General features: G+C 35.1%; 1 protein-coding gene and 1 long non-coding RNA gene across 2 annotated transcripts; both read right to left on the bottom strand.

Moving 5' to 3' along the window:
• Nucleotides 1–2,271: 2,271 nt before the first annotated feature.
• Nucleotides 2,272–13,019, bottom strand: LOC106664760 (eukaryotic translation initiation factor 2D). The gene is made up of 6 exons (XM_014390744.2): nt 12,853–13,019; nt 8,116–9,159; nt 7,955–8,044; nt 3,325–3,526; nt 2,519–2,693; nt 2,272–2,455 (listed from the first exon to the last, which is right to left on the bottom strand). Exons 1-6 carry the CDS (start codon nt 12,906–12,908, stop codon nt 2,394–2,396), a joined length of 1,629 nt encoding a protein of 542 aa, XP_014246230.1. The 5' UTR covers nt 12,909–13,019; the 3' UTR covers nt 2,272–2,393.
• Nucleotides 13,020–16,335: 3,316 nt separating this feature from the next.
• LOC106664708 lies at nt 16,336–16,534 on the bottom strand. Its single transcript, XR_001340217.2, has 2 exons — nt 16,472–16,534; nt 16,336–16,403 (listed from the first exon to the last, which is right to left on the bottom strand). It is a non-coding gene; the product is annotated as an uncharacterized LOC106664708 (long non-coding RNA).
• Between the last annotated feature and the right edge of the window lie 10,126 nt (nt 16,535–26,660).

The raw sequence follows: 26,660 nt of genomic DNA, 5'->3' as shown, positions 1-26,660 counted from the left end.
AAATTACTAAGTTTTAATTCCATAATTTATTAGAAACGATTTTTTTTAAACAATTAATATCGTGTATAATGTCCTCTGTTAGTTAAAACCTCTGAGCACCTGTTAGGCATACTGTTAATAAGGTTGTCAGTAATTTCATAAGGAATTTCATTCCATAGATGTTGCAATGCAACTCAGTTTCTGCAGATCAACTGGCTGTGGATGGTGGTCGGAAAGCCTTCTCTGCAACGCATCCCACATGTGCTCAATGGGATTGAGGTCTGGAGACAATGGGGGTTAGGGGCAGATAGGAAATTACCAGGTATTCTAAACAATGATGAACAACTCTGCCTCTGAGGTGTGGCATTGTAATCCAGACTGCCAACCTGGGGGTGGGTGATTGGTTGAGTCTGCCGGCAGTTTACTGTAAACAGCAAAAGCTGGAATTGCGGGTGATCTACAAGAAACGAAGACTCAATATGGCACATGTTTGTATGTACATGTGCGGATATGAGCCTATATAATTCCAAAACCAAAAAAAAAAAAACACCTCACTAAGAATCCTGATTACATGACATTTGAAAGTATGGCTATCCTGCAATCCACTCCATAAATTAATCGTTATTTATCAATCAATAAAAATAATTTAAATTAGCAGGATGCAACTTTTGATCAACATTCTCCTTTCAGTATTTTTTAAATAATTAGACTGAATTAACAATAAATGTTATTAGTTAAGTTTCAAAGTATTTTTTTTTTCACATTCACCAACATTTTTTTGTATCCTGTTGTGAATGATTTTTAAGATTAATTTTGCATTAACAGGTGGAATTACATTACCATTATTCAATTTCTTTCTCTTTGACGGCGAGCTGTAGAGCATCACAAATTTTGCCTGTTGAAAATGCTTTTTTTCTTTCTTTTTACTTTTTTAAGTTTAAATTAGCCCCGGTTTGTATTGAATTTCATTGTAAATAACGTTTTTATTTATTTAATGATCCTTCTGCGACTGGATCATTTTTGCAATTTCACTCTCACAAATCAAACAAAATTATTAGTCATCAATGGTTAAGTGAATGTGCAGTATTAGCTGCAAAAAATGGGGTTGTCAAATTATTTAATATCAGCATTCAACATAATATGTTAACAAGAGAAACAGCTACTTACAAACCCTCAATTTATCTGGATTGTTACCACACATTATTAATCAGAGTGTTGGTTTTTTATTTTTTGTTATGAGGGTTTGCAACAGCAGAGGTCATATAAACCGTCAGGGCAGCGGTGTTTTTGAAAAAAAGCCGATTTGTAAGTATGTTGGGTTCAAATGCAGGGCCGCTGGATTCGAACCTGGGACATTTACCTTAATGATGAGCACTGTGTCAACGCCTAAACTGTTGCGGCCACCGACGCCCCTGCTCAGTTGGTATTCCTATCACTCTTCTTAGAAACAGACACACCCCATCTTTGCAATGCTACCAGATAGGCAATCAAAAGTTTATTAAACAATGCCATCGAATTTTCATTGACAAATTTACAGGAAAGGATGTGCTAATACCATGTAGCCCAAGTTCCCATGAGAAACTAGGGATCTAAAAGTTAGCCCGTATGGGTAAGGTGACTAATATACAGGAAGTGGCACTAGTTGGTAGAGCGCGGCACACCCAGGACTTGGGCTATGTAGAGGACGCTACGTCATTGGCCAAAGCATCAGCCTGGGTGGGATTTTTTCGACTGGAAACCATGCTTTTAAGAAGAAGAAATATTTCATCAAAGAAAACAATTTAAAAAACCAATTAACTCACTCAACAAGTTGCCTTAGGAAAGGATGAAATTGAACTGATTTTCTTTATTTTTAATCTAAAGAGTGTAAAAGGATTAGTAACACTCTATAAAGGTAAATAAGTTGTTAATGTTGTGTCTATGTTTTAAGACAACTATTAATCTTTATGCCTAGTTATTGTGAAAAATAAGTAAAAGCAGGTGTCTGTTTTTTTGTTTGGTGCATTTACGTTTTTTTGTATTGTAAAATGGATAAAATGCTAACATATTTTTAAATTAATTTAATTGTAATCATTTTTACATCGATTAAAAGTGAAAACATGTATAAAAAAAAAATTAGAAACCAAAATATAGGCAATATGACAAAACAGACAAAGGAACATGAAGTGAGATCAGAATTTTTTTTTTCAATTCTTAATAGCGAACTGGTCCATCCAATTGAACAAAAAATTATTACAAAAGAGACAACATATGCAGTGCATAAAAAGTTCTCACTTATTAAATTAAAAATAATACAACATTCAAGGAAAATAGTTTTTTTTAATGAATGACATCTTTGAATGATAAACGAATGAAATATCTTGTTGGAGTACAGTTAAATGACTGTAGGATATTAAATAAGTATTATTAATTCATTAATTTTTCTTTGCTTTTTCTTCTCCTCCAATAATATATTTTGTAGGGACCCCATATTTTTCTGGAACGAAACAGAATTACAATATCTATAGAATATATATTTTTTGATATGGGCATTTTATACCAAGTAAGACTTTGCGGATCATAATAGCATGGTTTCCTTGTATTTGGCATTGTAAATCCTTTTGATGGCCAGGGAGTTCATTGACAGTGGCACTAGCAGCAACAGCAAGTTGGCAGTCATGGGCAAAATCCTTAACGTCTATGCCAAACGTTTGCAAGTTTGACACAATTGTTACCTGAAATTAGGAAATAATCAGCTATTTAATTTTAGCGTTGCAATGTCACAAAGTTTTACTTTTTGAATTAAGACAAAAGTTGTTTATTGAAATTATTTATTAAAAAACGTGTTGCAAATATACAAGGTATAACTGTGTACATACTAGTCTAGTAATAAAGTTTTATTGTTAGAAACCTTCTTCGCGAGGGAAAATTACGCAAAAATGTGTAGGCATGCTGGCAGATTCTTGGTTCTCGAGCACACTAACGAGTTTCTGGGTCTCCTTCTCTACTTTTTAGAGGACGAGGTTTTTTTAAAATTGTATATAGATCAGTTTTGCCTGGGTATGTGAATTTTTTATTGTGAGTGGTGAGGGGCTGATGGTGAAATAGAACACCACCATCGCCCCTCCAGTAGAGTGTTTATCAATAGTGTGATATTTATGAAAATTCTCCACCGACCAACCAGAATGAGTGCAATATACATAAGTGTGAATGTATTTGTTCGTACTATTGTATTATAAATGGTAGTTTTAGGCTAATTTTATTTTGCATGGGTTAGAGCTTTGAACTGTTGTAAGCCCCTGGAGCCATACCCTGTCCGTTGGTTGGGAAGCAATGATCTCTCTAGTAGGGTGTTTAATACAATACCTTTTTATTATTACAGCGACTTGCAACTTTGATGTCTATTGGGTGCAGTTTGGAGTTCTGTTTTACTTGTTGCCCATTGGGTAGTGTTACAATAGAAACAACACTTAATAAATGAAAAAATTTGTCAAAAAGTTCTTTCCATGTAATCTGCCGCTCTTTTGTTTTCAAAATAGAAACTAGTTCATCATCAAGAAAAACACAGCTGAAAAAAAATGTATGAAATTATTTAACTTACATCTAGCTGTTGCACGAACTAAAAAAAACAAAACAAAAAAAAAACAATATAGTAAATTGTATATTATTTTGGTACATAACTTAAAACCACTATTTGCAATAATTTTTTGTGATTTCACCAATGTATAAATATAACTTTTAAACAACAAATCTATTTTGAAAATATAACAAACAAATATATTTTGAAGTTTCATCATGAGTTTAAATCATGAAATATAGTTACAATCATGCAAGTATGAACAACTGGGGACGTTGGCACAAAAAATTAACAAAACGGATAATGAACGATACATAAATGCAGCGGTTTTATTTAAAACAGTGTACCACTTTTTTCAAAATAATTTCTTGATGGAATGTGATACAATATTCTAAAATAGTTTATATAATTTATACTTTGTGCAGCTCTGATTGCGCAGCAATATATGATCACTAAACATTGACCAAACCCTCTTACAGGGCACTGGTCAACAAATCGACCACTAAGGATTGCGCGGGAATAATCGCCTGAGGAGTCCAGTACGTTTCACAATGTAGTGGACGGTTAGGAAAAATATCCTAGCGATGTCAACGTGAAGGGGTGAAGTATGGGTTATTGGTTCGACCACTGCCCATTCAGAACCCTGTCTTTGTCAAACTGCCTACTTGGCAAATTGTAAATTATTTATCCTAATATGTGGTGTTTAGAGACCGTTAGTTAATGATTATTCGCGGAGATCATGAGATCACCTACGTCATGGTTTTAGAAAAACATTTTCTTTATCGTGCCAACGTTTCGATCTTTATTGAGATCATCTTCAGGGCCTGGGATTTATAAACATTGTGGAGTTTGGATTGAGACACGGTGAGAGACACATCGTCTCTGTTATTGAGCCACATTTAAGCGATCAAAAGTAGGAGTTGTATTCAAATTTTTGGACAACCTTGTGAACGTGTCGATTCTGTGCTGATAGTCTGTGAGAAAAAGGACCTCGGTGCAGTGAATTTGCTACAGGTAGAGAAAGAAAAAACCAATCTTTTTCTATAATTTACTGGATCAGGAGGTCTGGGTTATCGCTTATCCTCTTATCGGAGATTATCTCGGTGTTGGAGGTGGGGATCTGAGCCGGCGCAGTAAGGTGCGTGATAAACTATTTTCACTACTTTAACTTTCCTTACGATGATTTCTATCAGCTACCTCCTGCCTGCTGAATGAGAGTCACCTCCATAATCTGTCGANCCTACATGTATTTGTAAAATTTAAACAATGTTTATAAATCCCAGGCCCTGAAGATGATCTCAATAAAGATCGAAACGTTGGTACGATAAAGAAAATGTTTTTCTAAAACCTACGTCACACCAGCCCGCATTTCACAATCTCTGAATAATCATTTATCCTAATTCTTTTCTTATTTGCTGTTTTCCAATTTCTATTTGGTAAGTTAAATTCGATAATATTTAGTGGATCTTTTAGTGCATGATGAATTAAATTTCTTATTGTTACTAATTTGTTATTGTATATTTCAGAACCCAATTTTTACGGTTGAGTAAGTACACTCTGTTTCTAAAAGATTTATCCCACATTACCTTGCTTTCGGTACAAATTTTTCTTCCTAAAGTTTATTTCTAGTTTAAAAGTTAATATTACTTAAACAAAAAGAAAAAATCAATACTTGATACTTTTTTTTGGTAATTTTTGCACCATGTAAACTGTATTTTCTCTCTCCAATCAACTATAATCAGATGGTGTGTTTTGATTTGGAGAAAGAAGATGTGGCCAAATAACGCCGACAACATTTTGAGTTCCAAGATGAAATGGCGATCGGTTCTAAATTTGAGCTGGATGTACAGATTTGTGTATATTGTATGAATTTGTGTGTGTATATGTATTAATATTTTATTTATTATTTATTTTTTAATGGTTTTTATCTAGTTATAAATTGTGTAATTTTAAAATACAATGTTTTAAATAAAATATAATTAGTAGTGTATAAAATAATCATCTGTATTATTCGTTTTAATACACAATGCTAAAAAAAAATTTAAAATTTCATCTTAGTCAATTGTTCAACACTTTAACAGTAAGTTGCACCTGAATCGGCACTGGTTGAAATATTGACCACCTAAAATTTTGGGTCAATTTTTATTCAAGATAAAACTATTTTTTATCTTATTGAAATAGTTTTAAGGCACAAAATATTTAAGAATTTTTTTTAAATTTAACAACAGTGTTGCCTTATAAAGGATATGATCAATAGTTTGAGAGTTGTTACCTATTATCTTGGCCTACCTATCTTTGCTGATTTTTGTCAGTCAGACGCATTTTGGCATTGCGCCATCTTCAGCGTTGAGTTTGGGTGATTTCTTTAGAGTGAATTTTTTAAGTTATAACATCATGGATAGTAGGGGGAATGTGTCAATATTAATATTGTTTGCCAGTGTGTTTGATGGATTAAGTCAGTTTTTTATCGTTTGATTGATTTTTTGATCTTCAGTCCTTTTCCTTTTTAATTTGTGTTAAGTTTTAAATGTGTAAATGTTGTTCATGAGTTATTGTTAATTTGTGTATTTATGAGTTTTTTTAGTGTTGAATTTATTATATTTATACATTTATTTTATATTATATACTGCATAAATAGAAATAAATAACAGTACAAACTTCCAACACTTAACAATCACAAAAACAGATGACAAACTACAATTTGACATATACATAAAACCGACAGCAACTGACATCATATAACCCAACTCAAACCACCCACACCAACACAAAATGGCAACACTGAAATACATGACAGCCAGACCAAAATCAATCCCAAATCAAAGACAAGTATGAAAACGAATTAAAAAGAATACAAACCATAACACACAATAATGGCTGCAACTGAAACACAATCAACAAAATAAACAAACAAAACAACGCCACAAAAACAGACATGAAATGTATCGCATTCACTTACACTGTGAAAAAATGTATAAACTTATTCAACTAATTAGGCATAAAAACAGCACCGCAAACCACAAATAAAATAGGAAAATCGACAAGACCGACCCACTACAAAAAAATGGAATATACACACTAACAAGCGATTGAAGAGACAAGTACATCAGATAGATAGGATGAAAAACAAAAGGCAGATACAAAGAATACATCAAATCATTTTAGGACTACGAGGGAAAATCAAATTAAACAACTCACCCAATAGAAAACTATCAACAATTAAAAAAAATATGAAACAACTACACAACGAAACATGAACAATAACTCAGAAACATGGTTTAAACCTTTTTAAACATTACACAAATCAAAAAGACTAACTAGAACAATCAAAAGAATCGCGACTACCGTCAATCACAATACTGACCTCCCCCCAGCTTCCATGACCTAGTAACTAAAAAATTCACTCCACAGTACTCACCCAAACTCTACACTGAAGATGGCGAAATGCGTCTGACCAAAATCAGCGAGGATAGGTAGACCAAGATGATAACTATGAAACTATAGGTTTATCACCACATAGACCACAGGAGGAAATATCACAACTAAACAACCATTACACCATCCTCTTATTTCTATTCTGCAGAAATAGTAATTAATAATATTTAAAAAGTGTTACGATAAGAATTTGCAAAAAATAATCGCAATCATAGTTTGTTAAATACAGTACAAAGCAATAAACCCACATACTGGTTAGTTATTTTGTTTTAAACAAGTGTAAAAACTCCCTTCAATAGTTTTTGCCACACGCCGTTTGAATTTTTGAAATGAAATAGTTGTGTCTAATACAACGGTTCCCAAACTTTTTCTTTTTCCGGTGGCCTTAAAATATCAGAATTTTTCCGCGGCACCACAAATCAAAGCAATGGTTTATCTCAGTGTGACCTTAGTAATCCATTTCTGATTGAGAAATGAACTGATATATCTAAACCTCTTATTTTGCTAGCAATTTTATTTAATAAATAATCAAAATTCCTTTCTTGTGAAATTGCAAAACTTGCCTTTTGAAAAGCGATTACGCTCTTAATAACAAATTTTTTTTTTTTTGGGCAGTAATATAAAATACACAATTGCAGCTGTCTTGTTAAAATCCATATTGAGATTGGATGGCCACCAGGGTCTTAAGTTTTAGGATTTTATAATGGGGGGGAGGGGGTTATAGGTTTTTTACAAATACAAAATTAATGATATTTTGTACAGAAATTTTTCACGGTGCCCTTCAAACGCAGCCATGGTGCCCTGGGGAGCTGCGGCGCACAATTTGGGAATCACTAGTCTACCCTATGATCTTTGAATTTGTGACACAACTTTTTATTTAGATTCAAATCGGCATGTATATTACATAATAAAATGATAATAAAAATGTAATTGCAATGTAATAAATGTTTTACTAGAGAACAGTGATTACATATTTGCACTTACCCTTTGACTGGGCTAGGTTCTACTTGTTTTTTCTTTACATATTCCATCACATGTGTACGGACATCTCCTGGTGTAATAAGATCACCTTTTCTAAACGAAACAAAGAAATTATAATTTGATTCTTAGTTTATATATTTCAATGTTTTCAAATATAATCATACTTATAGTTGTAATGTCCCAGAATTTGCAGACCACCACTTGTGATCCTATACATCTCTTCGATTAAAACTTTTTGCTTTTTTTGAGGCTGTTTACTTTGTCCAGACTCTTTGAATTGTATAAACTCTACAAATTCTGGATGAGAATAATCTACTGAGATGATCTTTTGGACTCCTTGCACCTCTTCCATGCCTATAATTAAATTGTTTGCCAAGTTTTTTACAAAACCTGATAATTTTTTGTATGAGGTTTTTTTAATGTCGAAATTAACATCTTCTGGCAGAGCGGAAAGAAATTTAGTTTTATAAAAGATACTTGTCAAAATAGGCAGTGAATCTTTTGGTAAATTGAGCAACCCAACCAAAAAATATTTTTTAAGTATATAATTGTAATCGATGTTTTGATCGGTAACTTCCTCACTCTTAACAGGTTCAATTTCAGATTCTGCTTCAACTGTATTGGTAGTACATTCTTCTTGTGATTTACTAGTTTCAGCATTTTCGTCACTCTTTTTAGATAAAATATCGCTAGTAATAATAGGTTTTTCTGGAGGATGTTGTGCCAATTTATATAACTCATCGTTAATGGTGTGCATTATCAACACGGCTTTTCCATGAGCATTGTTGGAATTGATGCTTTCGCTAGAAATGGCAGTGGTTCCTACAGCTAAGGATGCAAAATTACTCTGTATGGCAATAGATACAACTTCATCCTTTTCGAAAGACGGATAGCATTCATCTTCATCTTGAAATTTCAATCCAGGTATCATTAAGTCAGCGCCATTAATCAGCTTATCAATGACAGGCTCATGTGTGGTAACAGTCTTGACAAAGGATGGGTGTTGCCATAAAAGAAAAACAGTAGGAATATATGATTTCTCATTCTCTATAAGTAGAGGGATATTTTGAACCGAATAAACCATATAAAATTTACTGTTCGAACATATTTTCACTTCTAGTATGTTATCCTTTCTAGGAAAGATGGAATAAAAATCATCTTCTGTCATGTTTGGGAACTTTCCTAGAACTTGCTGAACCAGCCGCTTCCTGAAAATTAAAAGAAATAAAAGGCATTACAACAAAATACTATAAATTATCCCAATCTGAAACAACCAACAATAAATAAAATATTAACGTTATGCTTTATTTTAACCGTTTTGTATGCTCAACTGTCACTGGGTCACTTATTGGGCCCATATTCACTTGCAGGTTTGTGGAACAACTCAAATGTGTTTGAGGTGTAATGCCGAAACATGTTTGAGCAGTTCAACAAGCCTGTGAGTGAAGATGGACCCAATATGTGGCCCAGTGCCAGTTTAACATGAATTCACCGACCACCACCCAGTATCAATTTTAATATTTTATATCTAAATAATTAATAAAATAAATAGTACCAACATAATTATAAAATATTGATAATAATTGAAATGGGACAGTTCTAACGGCTAAATGACACTTCATCTATATCATCTATACTTTTTTCTTTTTAATACTCAAGTATAATTTTTGATTACTTCCCAATTAATTAAAACCCATATCTTTTTATAAAGAGGACTGTGACAGAGTCGTTATGATGTTTGATTCTTCTTGCCACGCTAGCATTTCTGGATCTCAGCACCACCCTTGGACTATTGTAAAATAGTTTGAAATGAGTATTGTCTGACCCATCCACAACACCCAACAGGTAGTCGGATGCTAATTTCTCCTGCTTTTTTGCAGGATTTAATTTATACTAAACCTTTTATCGTATGATTTCAATAATTGAAGTCTTTAAAATATAACTGTAGTTAAACTTTAACAATAACTATGTTGGATGATAATGTAAAAGTTGGTTGTATCTTTTTGAAAAATACCATTGCGATGTCTGTCCTTCCTTAGATGATGTATCACTCTGGAAAAGCCAACAATCCAAATTAATATTAAAAAGAATAACAAAAGAAGGGGAAAGAGTCTTTGGCGAAAGACAAATAGAGTATCAAGTAAGTTCACCTTCTACAAGCAGTTGGACATTGAATGTATATGATTTTCATTCATGAATAAACTGCCGATTTATTTGAGGGATCTGTGTTGGCTGTTTAAAATGAGGGGTGACTTGACCTAAATTTCCACCCCATGGGTTGAAAGGAGGATTGAGCTATGCTCAAGCTATGAGCTTAGGGGGCAAAAGAGGATGCGATTCATTTTTTGGCTATAAGTCCAATGTTAACGGAATTCAGAATGCATCGTTCTTTAACAGAAAATTAAAAGAAATGCTAACCGTTAATTCTAGCGTTAGTTAATTGGACTGCACATATTCAGAGCAATTAAAGCCAATAATTACCGGAACGGCAATGTGATTATTTTTCACCAGGATAACGCTATCCTTACACCTCAGAGTCTTAAATATAAATCTGGAAACAAAATGAGTTCAACTATATCAAGGAGATATTGAGAAATTAACATTTCAATGGAGTGGGGTGTTGGAAACCCCAGTGTGTAGTAATCAACTGTAAAACAAACTGGGCAAAGTGAGGGTTAACTATAAGGTCTGAAACAAAAAGATAGCCCTCACTAATATTTTGGGATATGTTAAATTTTATTGATTTCATTATTTATTAAAAATCATAAATAACTCTGGCTCATTTTAAATGTATTTTGGTCATTATTTTGTAAATAAATCTGTGAATAGTCATTTTTTTTTGTTTTGTTTGTAAAGCTTCTTTCTAACATTCCAGTGGTTTGATGTTTTTAAGTTGTACCATTTTTAAGTTTCAAATGGTTTTAAGTGATATGATACGGCTAGAATCATAGCGTTGTTGGAAGATATAAGTCAAGCATAGATGACCAGGGTGCTTAGCATTCCCAGAAAAAAACAGTCCGAAGGGTCTTCTATTGCTACCAAGATACCAGAGGTTACTCAAGAAGGCATAGATCAGGTCTACATTGTGTCACATCTCAGAGAGATGATCGTTTTATTGTTTCAAATGTACTCCGTAATTGACATTCTACTGTTGTTGAGATCAAGTGACAACTTCAACAAGTTAGAAATGTTAATGTCAGTTTACGCGCTATAATGCGATGACTTTCAGAAGCTTGATTATGTGTGAGAAGGCCTGCCACTGAACCAGAACTTCTGACAAGGCACAAAACGGTTCAGTTGTTTCGCAAGAAATCACATCAATTGGTCTGAGCAAGAATGGACCAAAATCTCAAAAATGGTCAATTTTTTCTTCAATTTGAAATTAACAATCATATATTAATATAAAAATATGAGATCACAAAGAAAACAGACAAATAAAAACACCTTAACTAATCCTTTTTCTGTCTATGTAAACAATAATAGTTAAATTTGATTATTTGAAGATAGTGAGATGCTGTCTGGTGTGACGTAGGTTTTAGAAAAACATTTCCTTTATCGTGCCAATGTTTTGATCTTTATTGACATCATCTTCAGGGCTCAAAGTGTTTGTTTTCTGTGTAGATGTGTCATTCTTGTGTATCACATACCTACACAGAAAACAAACACATTGAGCCTGAAGATGATCTCAATAAAGATCGAAACGTTGGCACAACAAAGAAAATGTTGTTTTAAAACCTACAACACCAGACTGCATCTCACGATCTTCAAATAATCATTAACTAAGGTCACTAAACACCACATAAATAATTAAATTATATTCAAAACACAGGAGGGATAAAATCGAATTATTGTTTTTGGACGAGTCAAAGTTTTATTTGAAGTCTGATGGCCAAGAGAGGGTTTGAAGAAGAACAGGAGAGTGAAATATGTCCGCCAAATTTTCACTCGGAGAAGCTATGGAGGTGGTGGTGTTACCATTTAAGCAGGCATTTCTCTTCATATAGGGTTCCCTAACAGCTGTGCGATACATTGAAGATACGTCATCAGAAAAAGTTTCTTCTATTCCACTAATTGGCGACAGTTTTATTTTTATGCATGACAATGCAAGGCACCACACAGCTAGGATCATTGGTCACTACATGGAACGGGCTTCAATTCAACGTTTGCGATGGCCAGGATGCAGTCACGACTTAAACCCTATCGAACACCTTTGGATCAAGTTTTCAAAGAGGGTAAAAAGTCGCCCAGTGATGCCAGAGAATTTGTAGGAATTAAGAATGGCACTGTTGGAAGAGTATAAAAATATTCAAAACCTCATAGAATTGATGGCACGTTGAATGAGGAAATAATAATAAATTAAAAAATTGTTTTAATCAGTTAATTTTTTATTTAGATATATCTTACGTTTTTCTTTAAAAATGTCCAATAAGCAACAAAAAATAAAAATGTTAACAATTAGCAAGTAATTATTCAGTGTATCTGCTACTTTTATTTCTTATTACATTTTAACTTACTTTGTATTTACTATTATTTCCAGGAATTCAAATTTTACTGGTAATTTAGTAAAAAAAATTAATCAAAATTTAACTGAAAATGTCATTTATGTTTAAACAAAAATTTAATGGGAAACACACAATTGTGTTGTGCAGTTAAATAAAAGGGTGGGATATTTTTTCTGTCCCGGACCTTTAATTATGGACAAGGACGTGATTATAATACTCAGTTATAATAATATATATTTAATACTCAGTTTAGATTATTCAACACCATTGAAAAAAATAAATGTCAATCTTTTATTCGGGAGAATTGGACGTTTTAGGCCTTGTACACACCGGCGTGATTAGGCTTAAAGCCATCCAAGACACTGTCCATGGATGATATTTAAATAAAAAACTACTCACTTAGCGGATCCTTTTAATGTAGTGCTCGATTTAATTTTAATTGCCCTTCTGAACATTTTCGTTGACGAGTGAGGATGGGGTTTGTGCTTTTTTTTCTCTTAAGTCAACAGCCGAAGGCGCCTGGACGATGTCAATCAGAAGAATGAAGATAGCGGAATGAAACTGAAAGCAGAACAACGAGGGAAACCTGAGGAAACCTCGAAAAGCGAGCAACTGTTCATGACGTTACAAATTAGTTAAATTGGATAAGCAAGATTTTTTAAAAATAAAAATAAAAATGTCAGGTAAACAAAATACCTACTAATGTGTTGGGTTTAGTGACCGTTAGTTAATGATTATTTGGAGGTCGTGAGATGAGCTCTGGCGTGACATAGGTTTTAGAAAAACGTTTTCTTTATCGTGCCAACGTTTCGATCTGTAATGAGATCATCTACATGATGTTTATAAACATTATTTAAATTTTACAAATACATGTAGGAAGTGAAAAAAAAATTTATACAATGCTAGAAAATTTTAGATTTAAAATAATCACACATCTCCTTTCACCTCAAAGAAGCCGACTCCTCATAAAAAAATGTCTTAGGAAGTGAAAAAAAAATTTATACAATGCTAGAAAATTTATAGAAGATAATAGGTAACAACTCTCAAACTATTGATCATATCCTTTATAAGGCAACACTGTTGTTAAATTTAAAAAAAATTCTTAAATATTTTGTGCCTTAAAACTATTTCAATAAGATAAAAAATAGTTTTATCTTGAATAAAAATTGACCCAAAATTTTAGGTGGTCAATATTTCAACCAGTGCCGATTCAGGTGCAACTTACTGTTAAAGTGTTGAACAATTGACTAAGATGAAATTTTAAATTTTTTTTTAGCATTGTGTATTAAAACGAATAATACAGATGATTATTTTATACACTACTAATTATATTTTATTTAAAACATTGTATTTTAAAATTACACAATTTATAACTAGATAAAAACCATTAAAAAATAAATAATAAATAAAATATTAATACATATACACACACAAATTCATACAATATACACAAATCTGTACATCCAGCTCAAATTTAGAACCGATCGCCATTTCATCTTGGAACTCAAAATGTTGTCGGCGTTATTTGGCCACATCTTCTTTCTCCAAATCAAAACACACCATCTGATTATAGTTGATTGGAGAGAGAAAATACAGTTTACATGGTGCAAAAATTACCAAAAAAAAGTATCAAGTATTGATTTTTTCTTTTTGTTTAAGTAATATTAACTTTTAAACTAGAAATAAACTTTAGGAAGAAAAATTTGTACCGAAAGCAAGGTAATGTGGGATAAATCTTTTAGAAACAGAGTGTACTTACTCAACCGTAAAAATTGGGTTCTGAAATATACAATAACAAATTAGTAACAATAAGAAATTTAATTCATCATGCACTAAAAGATCCACTAAATATTATCGAATTTAACTTACCAAATAGAAATTGGAAAACAGCAAATAAGAAAAGAATTAGGATAAATGATTATTCAGAGATTGTGAAATGCGGGCTGGTGTGACGTAGGTTTTAGAAAAACATTTTCTTTATCGTACCAACGTTTCGATCTTTATTGAGATCATCTTCAGGGCCTGGGATTTATAAACATTGTTTAAATTTTACAAATACAAGTAGGATGTGAAAAAAAATTTATACAATGCTAGAAAATTTTAGATTCAATCAAATTATTTGTACTCACTCAAAGTGCTTGTTTTCCGTGTAGATGTGTCATTCTTGTCTGTCGTGTTTAGAGTGCCAGTGAGATATTGATGTTTTATATTTATGTTCGTATCTCATTGGCACTCTCAACACGACACACAAGAATGGCACACAAACGCAGAAAACAAACACTTTGAGCGAGTACTACAAATACTTTGATTGAATCTAAAATTTTCTAGCATTGTATAAAATCATTTTTTTTAATCTAAAATTTTCTAGCATTGTATAAATTTATTCATTTATTTTTTTATTCTAAAATTTTCTAGCATTGTATAGACTTTTTTTCACTTCCTAAGACATTTTTATATGAGGAGTCGGCTTCTTTGAGGTGAAAGGAGATGTGTGATTATTTTAAATCTAAAATTTTCTAGCATTGTATAAATTTTTTTTCACTTCCTATATGTATTTGTAAAATTTAAACAATGTTTATAAACATCATGAAGATGATCTCAGTAAAGATCGAAACGTTGGCACGATAAAGAAAACGTATTTCTAAAGCCTACATCACACCAGACCGCATCTCATGACCTCCAAATAATACCTACTAATTTTGTTCCATTACCTGTTACTGTTTTCCATGTAATTTTGTAATGTGTGTTTTTTAGTGAACTGTTGTTTCATAATTTTATTTATTTTATTATTAATTCTCATGCTCTCATTTTAGGCAACTGTTTCAAAATGTCCCAAATTATACCACTAGATCCTGCCAAACTTTCCACATTCCTTTCCTAAAAGCCGATTTTCTCAAGTTCACCGGAATTAACAGAATATTGAAATATGCCAATAATTCACAAATAGATTTTTTCAACTCGAGAAATTTTTCCAAAATTTATCACCAGCAACTCTTTTCTTTTTTGTATTTTGTTTTAGTACTTCTGTATGTATAATAAATAAATAATTTGTTGAAGTCGTCTGGAGCGGTCAAGAATACATTCACTCCTATTTACGTACCGTTCATTCAATTAGGGTTGTTGAGTATTCGGTATTTCTCGATCACCCTTTACACATATTACACAACTAACCTAATTGAGGGTCGTTGGGGTACTCCATATTCCGCCATAGATCCTCTCACATCAAACATTCACTCTCAACACAAGCCAGGTATACACAACTTTTATTATTACAAGATCAACTTGTTTCCTCCAAGAATTGGAACAGGGGACCCGAATACTCCCTGTCGTTCTCAAGCACAATTCTCAAATTAGCATTCCTGCGCGCTCTCTGCATGGAGCTAAGGAATTGCACCCTTCGATTAGGTGGGACACATCTGGTACTCAATATTCCACCATCAGTCCTCTTACACTATACATTCACGTTAATAAATAGACTCACTCGCATTACGTAAATAGCAATAACAAAAATAGCAAAAAGATTTAGTAGTTTAATAACATGAGGTTATCGAGGCAAGCTCTTTTCTTTCTAAAGGCTCTTTGAGTTTCAGATCTATTGCATCATCCCACAAAATAACCTGTCTAAAATTTTGTGAAAAGAGAAACACCAGATGCAAAGGTCATTCTGATGATCGTGAAGTCTACACTCATCTTGGGAATCTGGCCTAAGCTTCGATTGGCTCAGTCTCATTATTTGCTTGCCTTTTCTTTTGCTCTTAACCCCAAATCCAAGTAGAATCTTCTATGGAAACTCTCTGTAAGTCATCCCAAGCATCTCCAATTTTCCCAGCATCTCCAGACAAGTTTAATGCCCATTTTGTTCACTCTTCACATTCCTTTGGCCTTCATAACACAATATCCCGTTCTAGCTGTCCTCCAGATGATCCTCATTGATTTTACTTTGCTGACATCTAATACATAAATAGATACCATCATGAGCAATTGGTCCAGATGGGATACCAATAAAATATATCAAGACCTGTCTTCCAACCAACCTTCCTGTACACCTTTATATTTGTAACCTTTCCTTACAAAATTACCTTTTTCCAAAATCATGGAAGCATTTCTTTGGTCCCTAAATAATGGCTCTAATCCTTCCTCTTACAATATTTAACGTAATAAGCTAAACCTAAACTGAAAAATTAGTTAACTCTAAATTCTCCAATTACTTAGAATCCTCCTTACTTGTACGTATTCAATCTGGCTTTTGTCCTGGATTCTCTATGAATTCGGCTTTTTTAGAAAAAACTTCTGCTCAGGTGGCTATGGATCAAGGTAAAATTACTATTATTTTTCTACTTTATTTTTCTAAAGCCTTTGGCACCATAAACCATTCTCTTCTTCTGTCTAAACTGAATTCCATTTTTCCCTACAGTGTTCTTCGATGGTTTCATTCCTTCTTCTCATCCTGTTCGCAAATATTCCTCATCACCGACAAGCCACCTTCCTCTACCCTGCCCACCCCTTCTGGTGTACCTCAAAACTCAGTTCATCTGCCTCTATCTTTTGTAGTTATACTAATGATCTTCCTGATCTCATTAAATATTGCACTTATTTAATGTCCTCACCGATGGCTTCCAAATCGATCTCTTCTTTTCACCTCATGACCTTCCAATCTCAATCACATGATGGTCTGTTTTAGCACATTTCCTAGCAGCAATAAAATCTTGGTCATACCAAAGGGGAGAGTTTCTGGGATCTCTGTTCAAATTTATCTTTTTAATATAGCATAACTATTCACGCTTTTATAAATAACTGATGTTAGATTAGAGTTCAGATGGTCAGTCGAGTTGTTTTGTATCTTATCTATTCAAGGAGAACACATTAACATATATTTGAATTGTCAGCGTAGCTCTGGTTTCCAGAAGAGTATCTCTTTGAATAAGATGTTAATAGGACCTGTTCTGTGATGTTTATTTGTATGTATGTTTAATGTTAGTCTTAGAGGAAAGTGATTAGAGTGGGAAACAAAAGGTTCAACAAATAAATCATTTAATAAAGACAAACAATTAAGGTTATACCAAACAAGGTCCATAACACTGACCATTAACATTCATTTTGGGGACCGCGGTAGCCGAGTGGTTAGCATGAGAGACTCTCACGCCGCGGTCGTGGGTTCGATTCCCACCGTTGCCCCTGGCCCTTTTTTCCCAATAACCCCCCAAATTTGAACACACATATACGAATTTGTCACATGGCTAATATGCATAGTTCATAACGCCAAAAAAAAAAAAAAAAAAAAAACATTCATTTTTATAATTTAGTATTGAATTCAATAAATATATGAAATAATAGTAAATCTTTTACCCTTTTTAATATATTTCCAGAAAAAAGTTAAGTTTTGTAAAGTGGCTAATAATTATCACACATAAAGCCAATTAGAAATGTAACACTCAACACCTTCATTAAGTTTTTGAGGAATATATCTTCTGAATATCCCCTTTGTTAGAACTTTATCTAACAAATGAAAAAAAAAAAAAAAGAATGGAGATTCTGTTGTAACGAAAGAAACATCTTACAATTTGACAATTATACAAATGTCTAAAAAGACTTCGGTCTCTGGCCCTTTGGAGGATGGGTCAGAAGAGAAAAGGTCATACCAGGTTGCACAAGGTCATAAGATCACACACAGACACCTTCGAATGGGGGTGAAATCACATAGGTGCCTGTTATGTCGAGAGCTTATCACGGTAGAGCACATAATAACAGGCTGCAAAGAACTAAGACTGCAGGCACACATCGCTGATCCAATATCTCAGGGTTATAAATATTTTTAATTGCATACGGATCTTCGTACTGTATTGAGTAATGTTACAGCCCTTGGCAATATTGGGAATGTGACGGTTTTCAAAGAAATTTGAAACCATCTATTAAAACTTAATTATGCCAATTTGTAGACACCTTTAAGATTGTTTTGCCCTGATGATGACCTTTAAATAGGTCAAAAGCTTGGCAGATGTCAGTTGAATTGAATTGAATTTAATCTTTTCTATCCAGGCCATACCGAGATCCAGATTATTTGATTATGTGAGTAAAAACGTGGTTGATGGATCTAACTTCAAACTGAAGTATTCTGTTATTTACAGATTTACACACTCAGAGACTGTTTAAAACAATGATACAAAGAAAAGGAAATGTAGTAAGAAAAATATATAAAATTGATAATATATTTAAATAAATGAATCGTTGAAAAATAAATAAGCTGGCAGATAAAATAAAATTGTGAGTGGAAAATAACAAATAAGTATTAGTTCCAAGGCAAATTTAGCTTTTTTCAGCTATGAAAGTTTAATATTTATTTACCAATTTTTTTTTGCCTTGAACTAATCATCTAGCCATCTACACCTGGACTCTCCATTTGTAATGGGGAGATTCTCAACATAACAAACTGCTCCCGATGGTGGTGGATAAAAACCTTACATGGTAAAGCTACCCTTGGAAAAGTCCAACACCATCACCCAGTCCGGAGCATAATGTCCCCCAACGGTCCCCAGCCGAACCGTCCCCGCGTGGCCCCCCTCACGGATGCCAACATGCCTCAAGGATGGTTATATATCTTAAATATCTATGTCGTTATCGGTGATGAATTTGTATATGGTATCTAGTATTTCAATAAAGTTTGTATAGTTTAGAATTAAGTTTACCGAGGTGGGGAGTGGGATTTTATATTTCTTGAGCGCTTTAAAAATATGTTCTCTTCTGGTAGTCTTCAGTGGGCATCCCAGTATGATGTGGTTTGCGTCCGCTGTTGAGGTATCGTCGCATGAGCATTTGCTTGTTTGTGTAATTCCTATCCTATGGAGGTGTGATGGGAGTCTATTGTGGTTGAACCTCAGTCTACATATAGTGGTAAAGAATTTTCTATTTCTTTTGACGTTTGAAATCCACGGTTTAGACTGGATGTTTAGTTGGGAGGCAGAGTACCAGATGCCTTTGCTTTTGGATGATTATTTGTACTCGCTTTGCCATTTCTTGCGTAATAAGACTCTATTATGCGATACAATGTCCCAGGCTGAGATCTCTTTGATGTCGTTTCCCGATAGAGCAGCCGCCTTTGCCAAGGCATCAACCCAGCAGACAAATTGACCAAATACAGTGGAGAAAATTTAAAGACTGGTCGTAATTACTGATTACTGATTTATTTAAGAATAAATCTGCACACACATGTACATACATATGCACATGTACAGAGTTGAGTCCATCACTTCTCGCAGTACACTGGCAATTCCAAGTTTTGTAATTTTCAATAAATTCGTCGAAAATCACCCACCCCCGAGTGTTGGCAGACTGTGGTCAGACCTCGGTATTATCCGTCTAGCTGCCTAGGTATCAACAGCTAGGTCATTTCAACCCTCAACGCAATCAGTTCTTCTATAATATGGCCTAGAAAATAATGCATGCTTATGGTTATAAAATAAAAACAATTATATAAATGATTTTAAACATTTTTTTATTAATTAAAATACCCTCCATCACTCTCAGCACACATCTCCCAACGTGATGGAACTTCTCGATACCCTTTGACTATAATTTTGAGTCTTATTATTAAAAAATTCAGTAAACGTATTTTCTAACAACTTTTGATCAATAAATTTTTTATGTTGTAAAACATCGAGGTGTCTGAAAAATGGTAGTCGGTAGGCGAGATGTCTGGAGAATAGGGAGGGTGAGGTAGAACTTCGTAACCAAAATCCAAGTTTTTTTAACTCGGCCTTTTACAATTGAACAAAGACGGCGTCAATAATGACAATTTCTGGTGCATTGCTTCAATTTGAGAGCAATACATTTTGGCATTGATCGTTTCGCCAGGATTCAAGAAGCTGTAGTAACTCAGCCCAAATGAAGCCCACCAAAGAGTCTCTTTCACCGGTTTTTTTGATGGTGGCTTTGGAAAATGTGGTGCTGCTTGTTCTTTGCCAAACCACTGTCCAGAACGTCTGCTGTTATCGTACAGAATCCAATTTTCATCACTTTGTCACAATTCAACCCAGAAAAGGTTCGGCAAAGAAGCTCGTTTAATGCATGAGGAATCCAACTTTAGGCATTTTTCACCTTTCCAATTGCCTTAAAGTGGTCAGCGACGGTCTATTTGCTAACTGCAAGATTCTGTGCACGTTTTCCAACAGTTGTTTTAGGCTTTTCTTCGACCAAAGTCGCAGAACATCATCACCTAGGGAAGAAATCCTTCGACGACCTTCTTTGTCTTCAAGGCTAAAGTCTTCCTCTCGAAATTTTTTAAACCATCTCTGAACGGTGCTCTTACTTACGTGCCATCGCCCCATACTTCATTAATGTTCTGACCATTTGGGTTCCGATCGAGTTTAAACTTGTAATACGAAATTACGAGAAAATCACGCGTAATTCGTAAAGACTGTATTATTCCCAAGTAATGAAATGCTACCAAGGTAAACAAACATTTTTTTTTTTTTTTTTTTTTGGAGAGGATTAAAAAGTGTTGACATTCACACGAAAGGATAATCCATCAAACGTAAATAATTTATTATATAGAGGGTTAATTGAAAGAAAACATGAAACCTGCATTATTTTGCGGATAACCCTATACTCTTTTACTTATTTACATACCATTCACTCTGTTGGGGTAATGTAATACTTGAAATTACTCCTTTACCACCTATTATACAACTAACCTAATCGAGGGTCGATGTGTACTCTCTATTCCGCCATCGGCCCTCTCACACTACACATTCACGCTAATAAATACTCTCTGCACACGCTAGTGCTACCAAACTACCATGCCTATACGCAATAAAACAATCGGAACCAGGGCCCAAAAACTCGTTGCCGCTCAAGTGTTCTCATATCGGGTGGCATTCATACACTCTGTCTGTATGGAGCCAAGGAATTGCACCCTTCAATCAGAACACATGGCTTTGCTCCAAAAGTAAGTGTCCGTGTGTCACCTGCGCATGGTTTATTCTTTATGGGGTGAGGATGATCCTTCTTCTACGAGTCAGGTCCTCCGAGGGCCACCTATCGACAATGCCCTTGATACGCTAGAGTTCTCTGCGACCGACGTTGCCACGTTCTTTTAATAATGTTTTTTCTTGCATTTTGCAGAGGGCCGGATCTTGGTGGTCAGGTCTGGGGGATCATTCAGACCTATGTGTCTGGGTACCCAGACAACAACCACCGCTTAGCCGAAACGCTCCAGTTCATGGTATCCCTCCAACAAGAGTATTATGAGAGGGTGAAGGAAACCTGTCACGGACAGCAGTATCCACGCTGAGGGAGTTGGTGTAGATCAGGTAAGCAGAGCCCCTATCGTTTCGAATCACCCCAAGCGCGGGTCAAATACAATCCCTTCGTGTAGACGCTACAGTGGGGCACACGTTATCGCTGACTGCTTCACCCCTCCGATCTCTGCAAAGCACCAAAGGTAAAAGCAGAAGTAGTCGACGTACAATAACCGTCGATTGGTCGGGGCCCACCGTCAGTGAATAAACGTTCACTGAAATCGAGAAAAATGTAACGATCATCACTGACCCCCTGGGGGGCTCCATCTCTTGAACAAGGTTCCTGGAGAGCGCGGACCATGTTACAAAACTTTTTTTAATAAATCAGTTTTTAAAATTTCATAGTGAACCACAAATGGTTAATTTACAATGCTGGTTCAATTTGAGAACTGGTATAGAAAAGCCTCTGAAAAATGTTCGCGTTACACAATGTACTAAATATAAACTGCACGCAGGCTTGATTTGCATGGAAAAATCAAACACACGTTATTTTCGTTCCCTTGACAAAACACGAAACCAATTAAATAAAACTGACAGATTTAAGTAATCGCATGTATCATTAGGTGAATCGGATGGGTGTTACGAGGAAAATGGGGTGGGGTGCTTTCGTGTGCATGTGTAAAAGTTTGTGTGTTTGAGCGCGAGTGGGACTGAATTCCGTTTTAATAAAATCGATCAACAACCTTCATTCAAGTTCCTGGTATGAATTGAAAAGGTGCAAAGTTCAGACGTGTCGGATTCGCCTTATTCATAATTTCTGTTTCGTCTGTCCTTGTCCCCACGGCGTGTGGCTTGACGAGCATACTCATAGACTTGTGATCCGTCGCAGTCTGTCGTATTCAGTTGCAACTTCAGTCCTTCCTTGGTTGATGTATCTCTCTGGAAAAACAACTATCAAATTTAATATTAAACATAAGAATAATACACCGATAAGAGTTTTTGGGAAAGCTATAGAATCAAGTAGGTTCACCTTCTGCTGGAACATTGAATGTAAATAATTTTTATTCACGAATGAACTGCCGATTTACTTGAGGGATCTGTGTTGGCTACTTAAAATGAGGGGCGAATTACTTTACCTAAATTTCACCGCCCATGAGTTGAAAGGAGGGTTGAGTCATGTTCATTATGCAACTTAGGGTGCAAGGGAAGATGTGGTTCATTTTTTGGCTATATGTCCAGAGTTAGCAGAATCCAGAATGCGTCCGTTCTTTAACAGAAACAAAATTAAAAGAAATACAATGACAGGCAAAAAATTCCACCCATTTGTAATATAACTTGATTTGTATATATTTTTATATGTTAATCAAAGTTTCACGTTTTTTGACGTTTAATAATTGAGTCTGCCTAAAAAAGTAAAAAAAAAATTGTAAATTGCTAAGGAAAATGAAAAATGGAAAAGAGATGGACAGATAACATTTGTTTTAATTAGATTTTTCGTTAACATTTTAATATCGCGTATTTCCTTCTCTTGTCTTAATTACATCACGATGACGCCTCGGCATACTTTCTACCAGTCTGGAAATGCCTCTTTTTTGGAGGTTAGCCCATTCTTCACGAAGAGTCCTTTCAAGGTCGTGGAGTGTATCAGGAAATGATGTGGACGTGCTCTTATTCGTCTTTTGAGGTTATCTTATAAATGTTCGATGGGTTCAAGTCTGGAGCCAGGCTAAGACTCTGATGTTATGCTGTTGAAGGTACGTTTGTACTATGGGGGCGATTGGAATAGGATTGCCGCTGATTTCATCGAGGATAGGCAAAGTGTGATGTTCCAAAATTTCATCCACATAGCGAGTGGCCGTCAGAGACCCTCCACGAACAACAACCAACTCTGTGCAACTCTCCATTGACACCATCACTGAGCTACGTTGAAAAGGTCGGCTCTGGGAAGAATTACAGGCTTCGTACCTTTCATTTCGCCTTCTCCACACTCTTTCACGCCCATCTGGAGATCGTAGAACAAATCTACACTCGTCTGTAAAAAGTACAGCAGACCAATCGTCCAAAGACTAATTGCTGTGTTCTCAGCAAATGCGAGCTGTGCAACTCTGTGTTCTGGTCAATTCAGGTCCTCTTACGGGGCGAAAAGCCATCAGTCCATACTGATTTAATCTTCGTCGAGCAGTGCGTTCAGAAATTTGGACACCTCGAACTTCCTGGAGTTGATGAATCACCTGATGAATTCTCAAAGTCAAAAAAGGTCATCCTGCAGTTCTGTTACCTTAGGGCGTCCAGAACCGGGCCTTCTATGGTAGACCCAGCTTCTCGAAAACGTCTAACGGCGTCTCGTGTTTCGTAGGGAAATCCGTTGGCAATAGCCGCATACCTGATGAAACGTCCATCATCAAAAAGAGCCATACCACGCACAACATCCTCGGCACTAAATGGCATTTTTAAGTTTAAAAATTGAAATTAAGAAAACAAAGATGAAAACTAAACATTTTATATATATTTATATAAACAAATATTTATTGGTAAAAACAATGAGACAAATCAAGGGCCGAATTTTCTTTTATCGAGAAAATAAAAAACAAAATCAATTGGGTGGAATTTTTTGCCTGTCAGTGTATGGGGGGGGGGGTCGGTGGCCGCACGGTTGAAGCGTTGACACGGCCGCTCATCACTGTAATGAAAAGGTCCCGAGTTCGAATCCAGCGGCCCATCATTCAACATGTTTAAAAATGGCCTTTTTTTTTTTCAAAAACACCAATACCCCGAGAATTGAGACCTCTGCTGTTGCGAACCCTCTTAAAAAAAAAAATAAAAAAAAAATAAATATAATAATATATGATTGGTGGTTTTTAAACGAAACTAATCTGACTAATCTCGAATTAGATTATGTTGCCCAATGAGGTTTTGGTGGGCAACTAAATATTTTGCAGGCCGACCTTTTAACCCGGTACTATAGACGGATCGATGTCTAGACACGGGGTTCCGTGGTAACCTAGTGGCACACACAGACACACATACTCGAACAAGCACGCACACATGGTCTATCAATGCTCTCATATTTCACATTAATATTGTTACACTTACAACCTCTTAAAAACCATTACGCTCAGACTGCCATGAACTTGAATTAACCGACTGTCGTTTCCTAACGTTTAAAGGCCTATTTTTCTTCCAACACGAACGCTTATATGGAAAAGTAGCATAATGTTTTGTTTTTTATACAGTTAATTTTGCAAATCTTACAGTCACCATATATATCGATGAAAGTAGGCTCCATCCATATGTAAATGCACAACATCTCAAAGATCGAGTTCTAAATTAAGAATTTAGACTCATTTTAAAGCGTGTAATACACCCTAGAAACTCATAAAATCATCGCTTCTCACCAATTCAGCATACGCCCTCAATATTCCACGATCCGACAAGGTTTCAGACTTGTCGAGATTCCTCTGCTCTAACATAAACAGTATGTCTTGGATGTTCTTAGATGTAGCATGAGTTTTTGTAGGGTCTGGCACCCGGGCATGCCCCCTAATGCCATCATCATCATCGACGCGAACTACGCCGCAATTTTGTCTTTTAACTCTAATCCTGTCTAACTTCGAACACCTTTAGCTTATCGAAAACTGGTGCAAAAAGTGGAGGATAAGACTGAATGAAGAAAATTGTTCCCAGTGTTCACATTGGAAAAAGAGTCTTGTCCTCCACTGTACTCTGTACTCAACAACAATGAGATACCGATTTTAATTCAAGTCAAATACTTAGGACTGCACTTATACAGTAGACTGACGTGAATTCTAAACTAAGACTTAACAGATAACATCGGTGTATCGTCCACTTTTTTACGCATGAATAATCTAGATAACGATGTGGTCTTGATGAAAAAGCAAATTCAATTGTTACTGCCAAGCTTTCGATATATTTTAAGGTCTTCACCAGGGCAATCTCAAATATGTCTACAAATTGAACAAACTTCTTTGAAGAACGTCGCCGTCATAACATTGCCAAGAGTAGTATCAACTTTGATTTGGATTTGGACAACTACGAAGATTTCCAGGAGCGAAATCCGTCTTGACTGTCAAAACTAAATAAACCTTATACAAGTTTAATTAAGGTTTTAGTTGAGATAAAAAAGTCAGTGCCACAAGCGGGATTCGAACCACGACCTTCGGCTGCTCTACCACTTGAGCTATCTTGACTTCGATCCACTCGGACACTAACTTCCCATCTCAACCCCACCTTTTGGATTTTTCCTCCTTTTTACCATTTTTCAACCTTAATTAATTGAAAAGAATTTATTTGGTCAAGCGGACCACGAAACCTAATAAATCTTATACAAGATTTTACTACGACCACTTGGGACATAAGTAGTGAGACTGTTAGGTTCTGCCAAGCCATCCAACATCCAGCGAATCCATTCTTTCCCATCAAAAGACTTCAGACAAATCGTCAAAGCTCCTTACTACGTCACTATGCTCACTATCCACAACTATCTTAATATAGCTTTTATAAACGAACGGACCAGTTTCCAAGTCCAAAAGATTCACACTAGCCTCTTGATCCATCCTAACCTTACTGCTCGGGCCCTATCTCATACATTCTCATCCCGAGAACCCGCCACGTCGCCTTCATCGACGATGGCCTCGAGACTTCTTTGCTGCTTAATCCCTCATACTGAGTGCCAGTATTGGCTAGTTTCTCACGGCATCTATCCTCCGGCTGCAGCGCTGGTATCAGTGTTAGTGCTGTGACCGTGTGAAAAATTTGTTGTGCGGAAAAAAAATGTAATATGTACTAATATGAAAAAGGTACAGATAAAATAAAAAAAAGAATTTATATACAGAAAGAACAGAACCTGATATGACCCAATAAACTAATGCCAAAACATGAACCTGCTCTGGTGTACACTGCAGTAACCTTAGGATCAAATAATACTTCCCTCAGGATATCCTATGGTCTTCCAAA

The sequence above is a fragment of the Cimex lectularius genome, unplaced genomic scaffold (assembly GCF_000648675.2).
Source record: "Cimex lectularius strain Harlan isolate CLEC.00 unplaced genomic scaffold, Clec_2.1 scaffold154, whole genome shotgun sequence".
NCBI lineage: Eukaryota > Metazoa > Arthropoda > Insecta > Hemiptera > Cimicidae > Cimex > Cimex lectularius.
This window is presented reverse-complemented; position numbering and strand designations above follow the sequence as displayed.

What these genes read in the sequence shown, in the direction of transcription:
- LOC106664760 (XM_014390744.2), bottom strand. Translation starts at nt 12,908, where the DNA reads ATGTTCAGAAGGGCAATTAAAATTAAATCGAGCACTACATTAAAAGGA. An exon ending in GAACCTAGCCCAGTCAAAGG is followed by an intron (nt 3,527 to 7,954) that starts GTAAGTGCAAAT and finishes ATTTTTTTTCAG; the next exon opens with CTGTGTTTTTCTTGATGATG. An exon ending in GATCCGCAAAGTCTTACTTG is followed by an intron (nt 2,456 to 2,518) that starts GTATAAAATGCC and finishes GTTTCGTTCCAG; the next exon opens with AAAAATATGGGGTCCCTACA.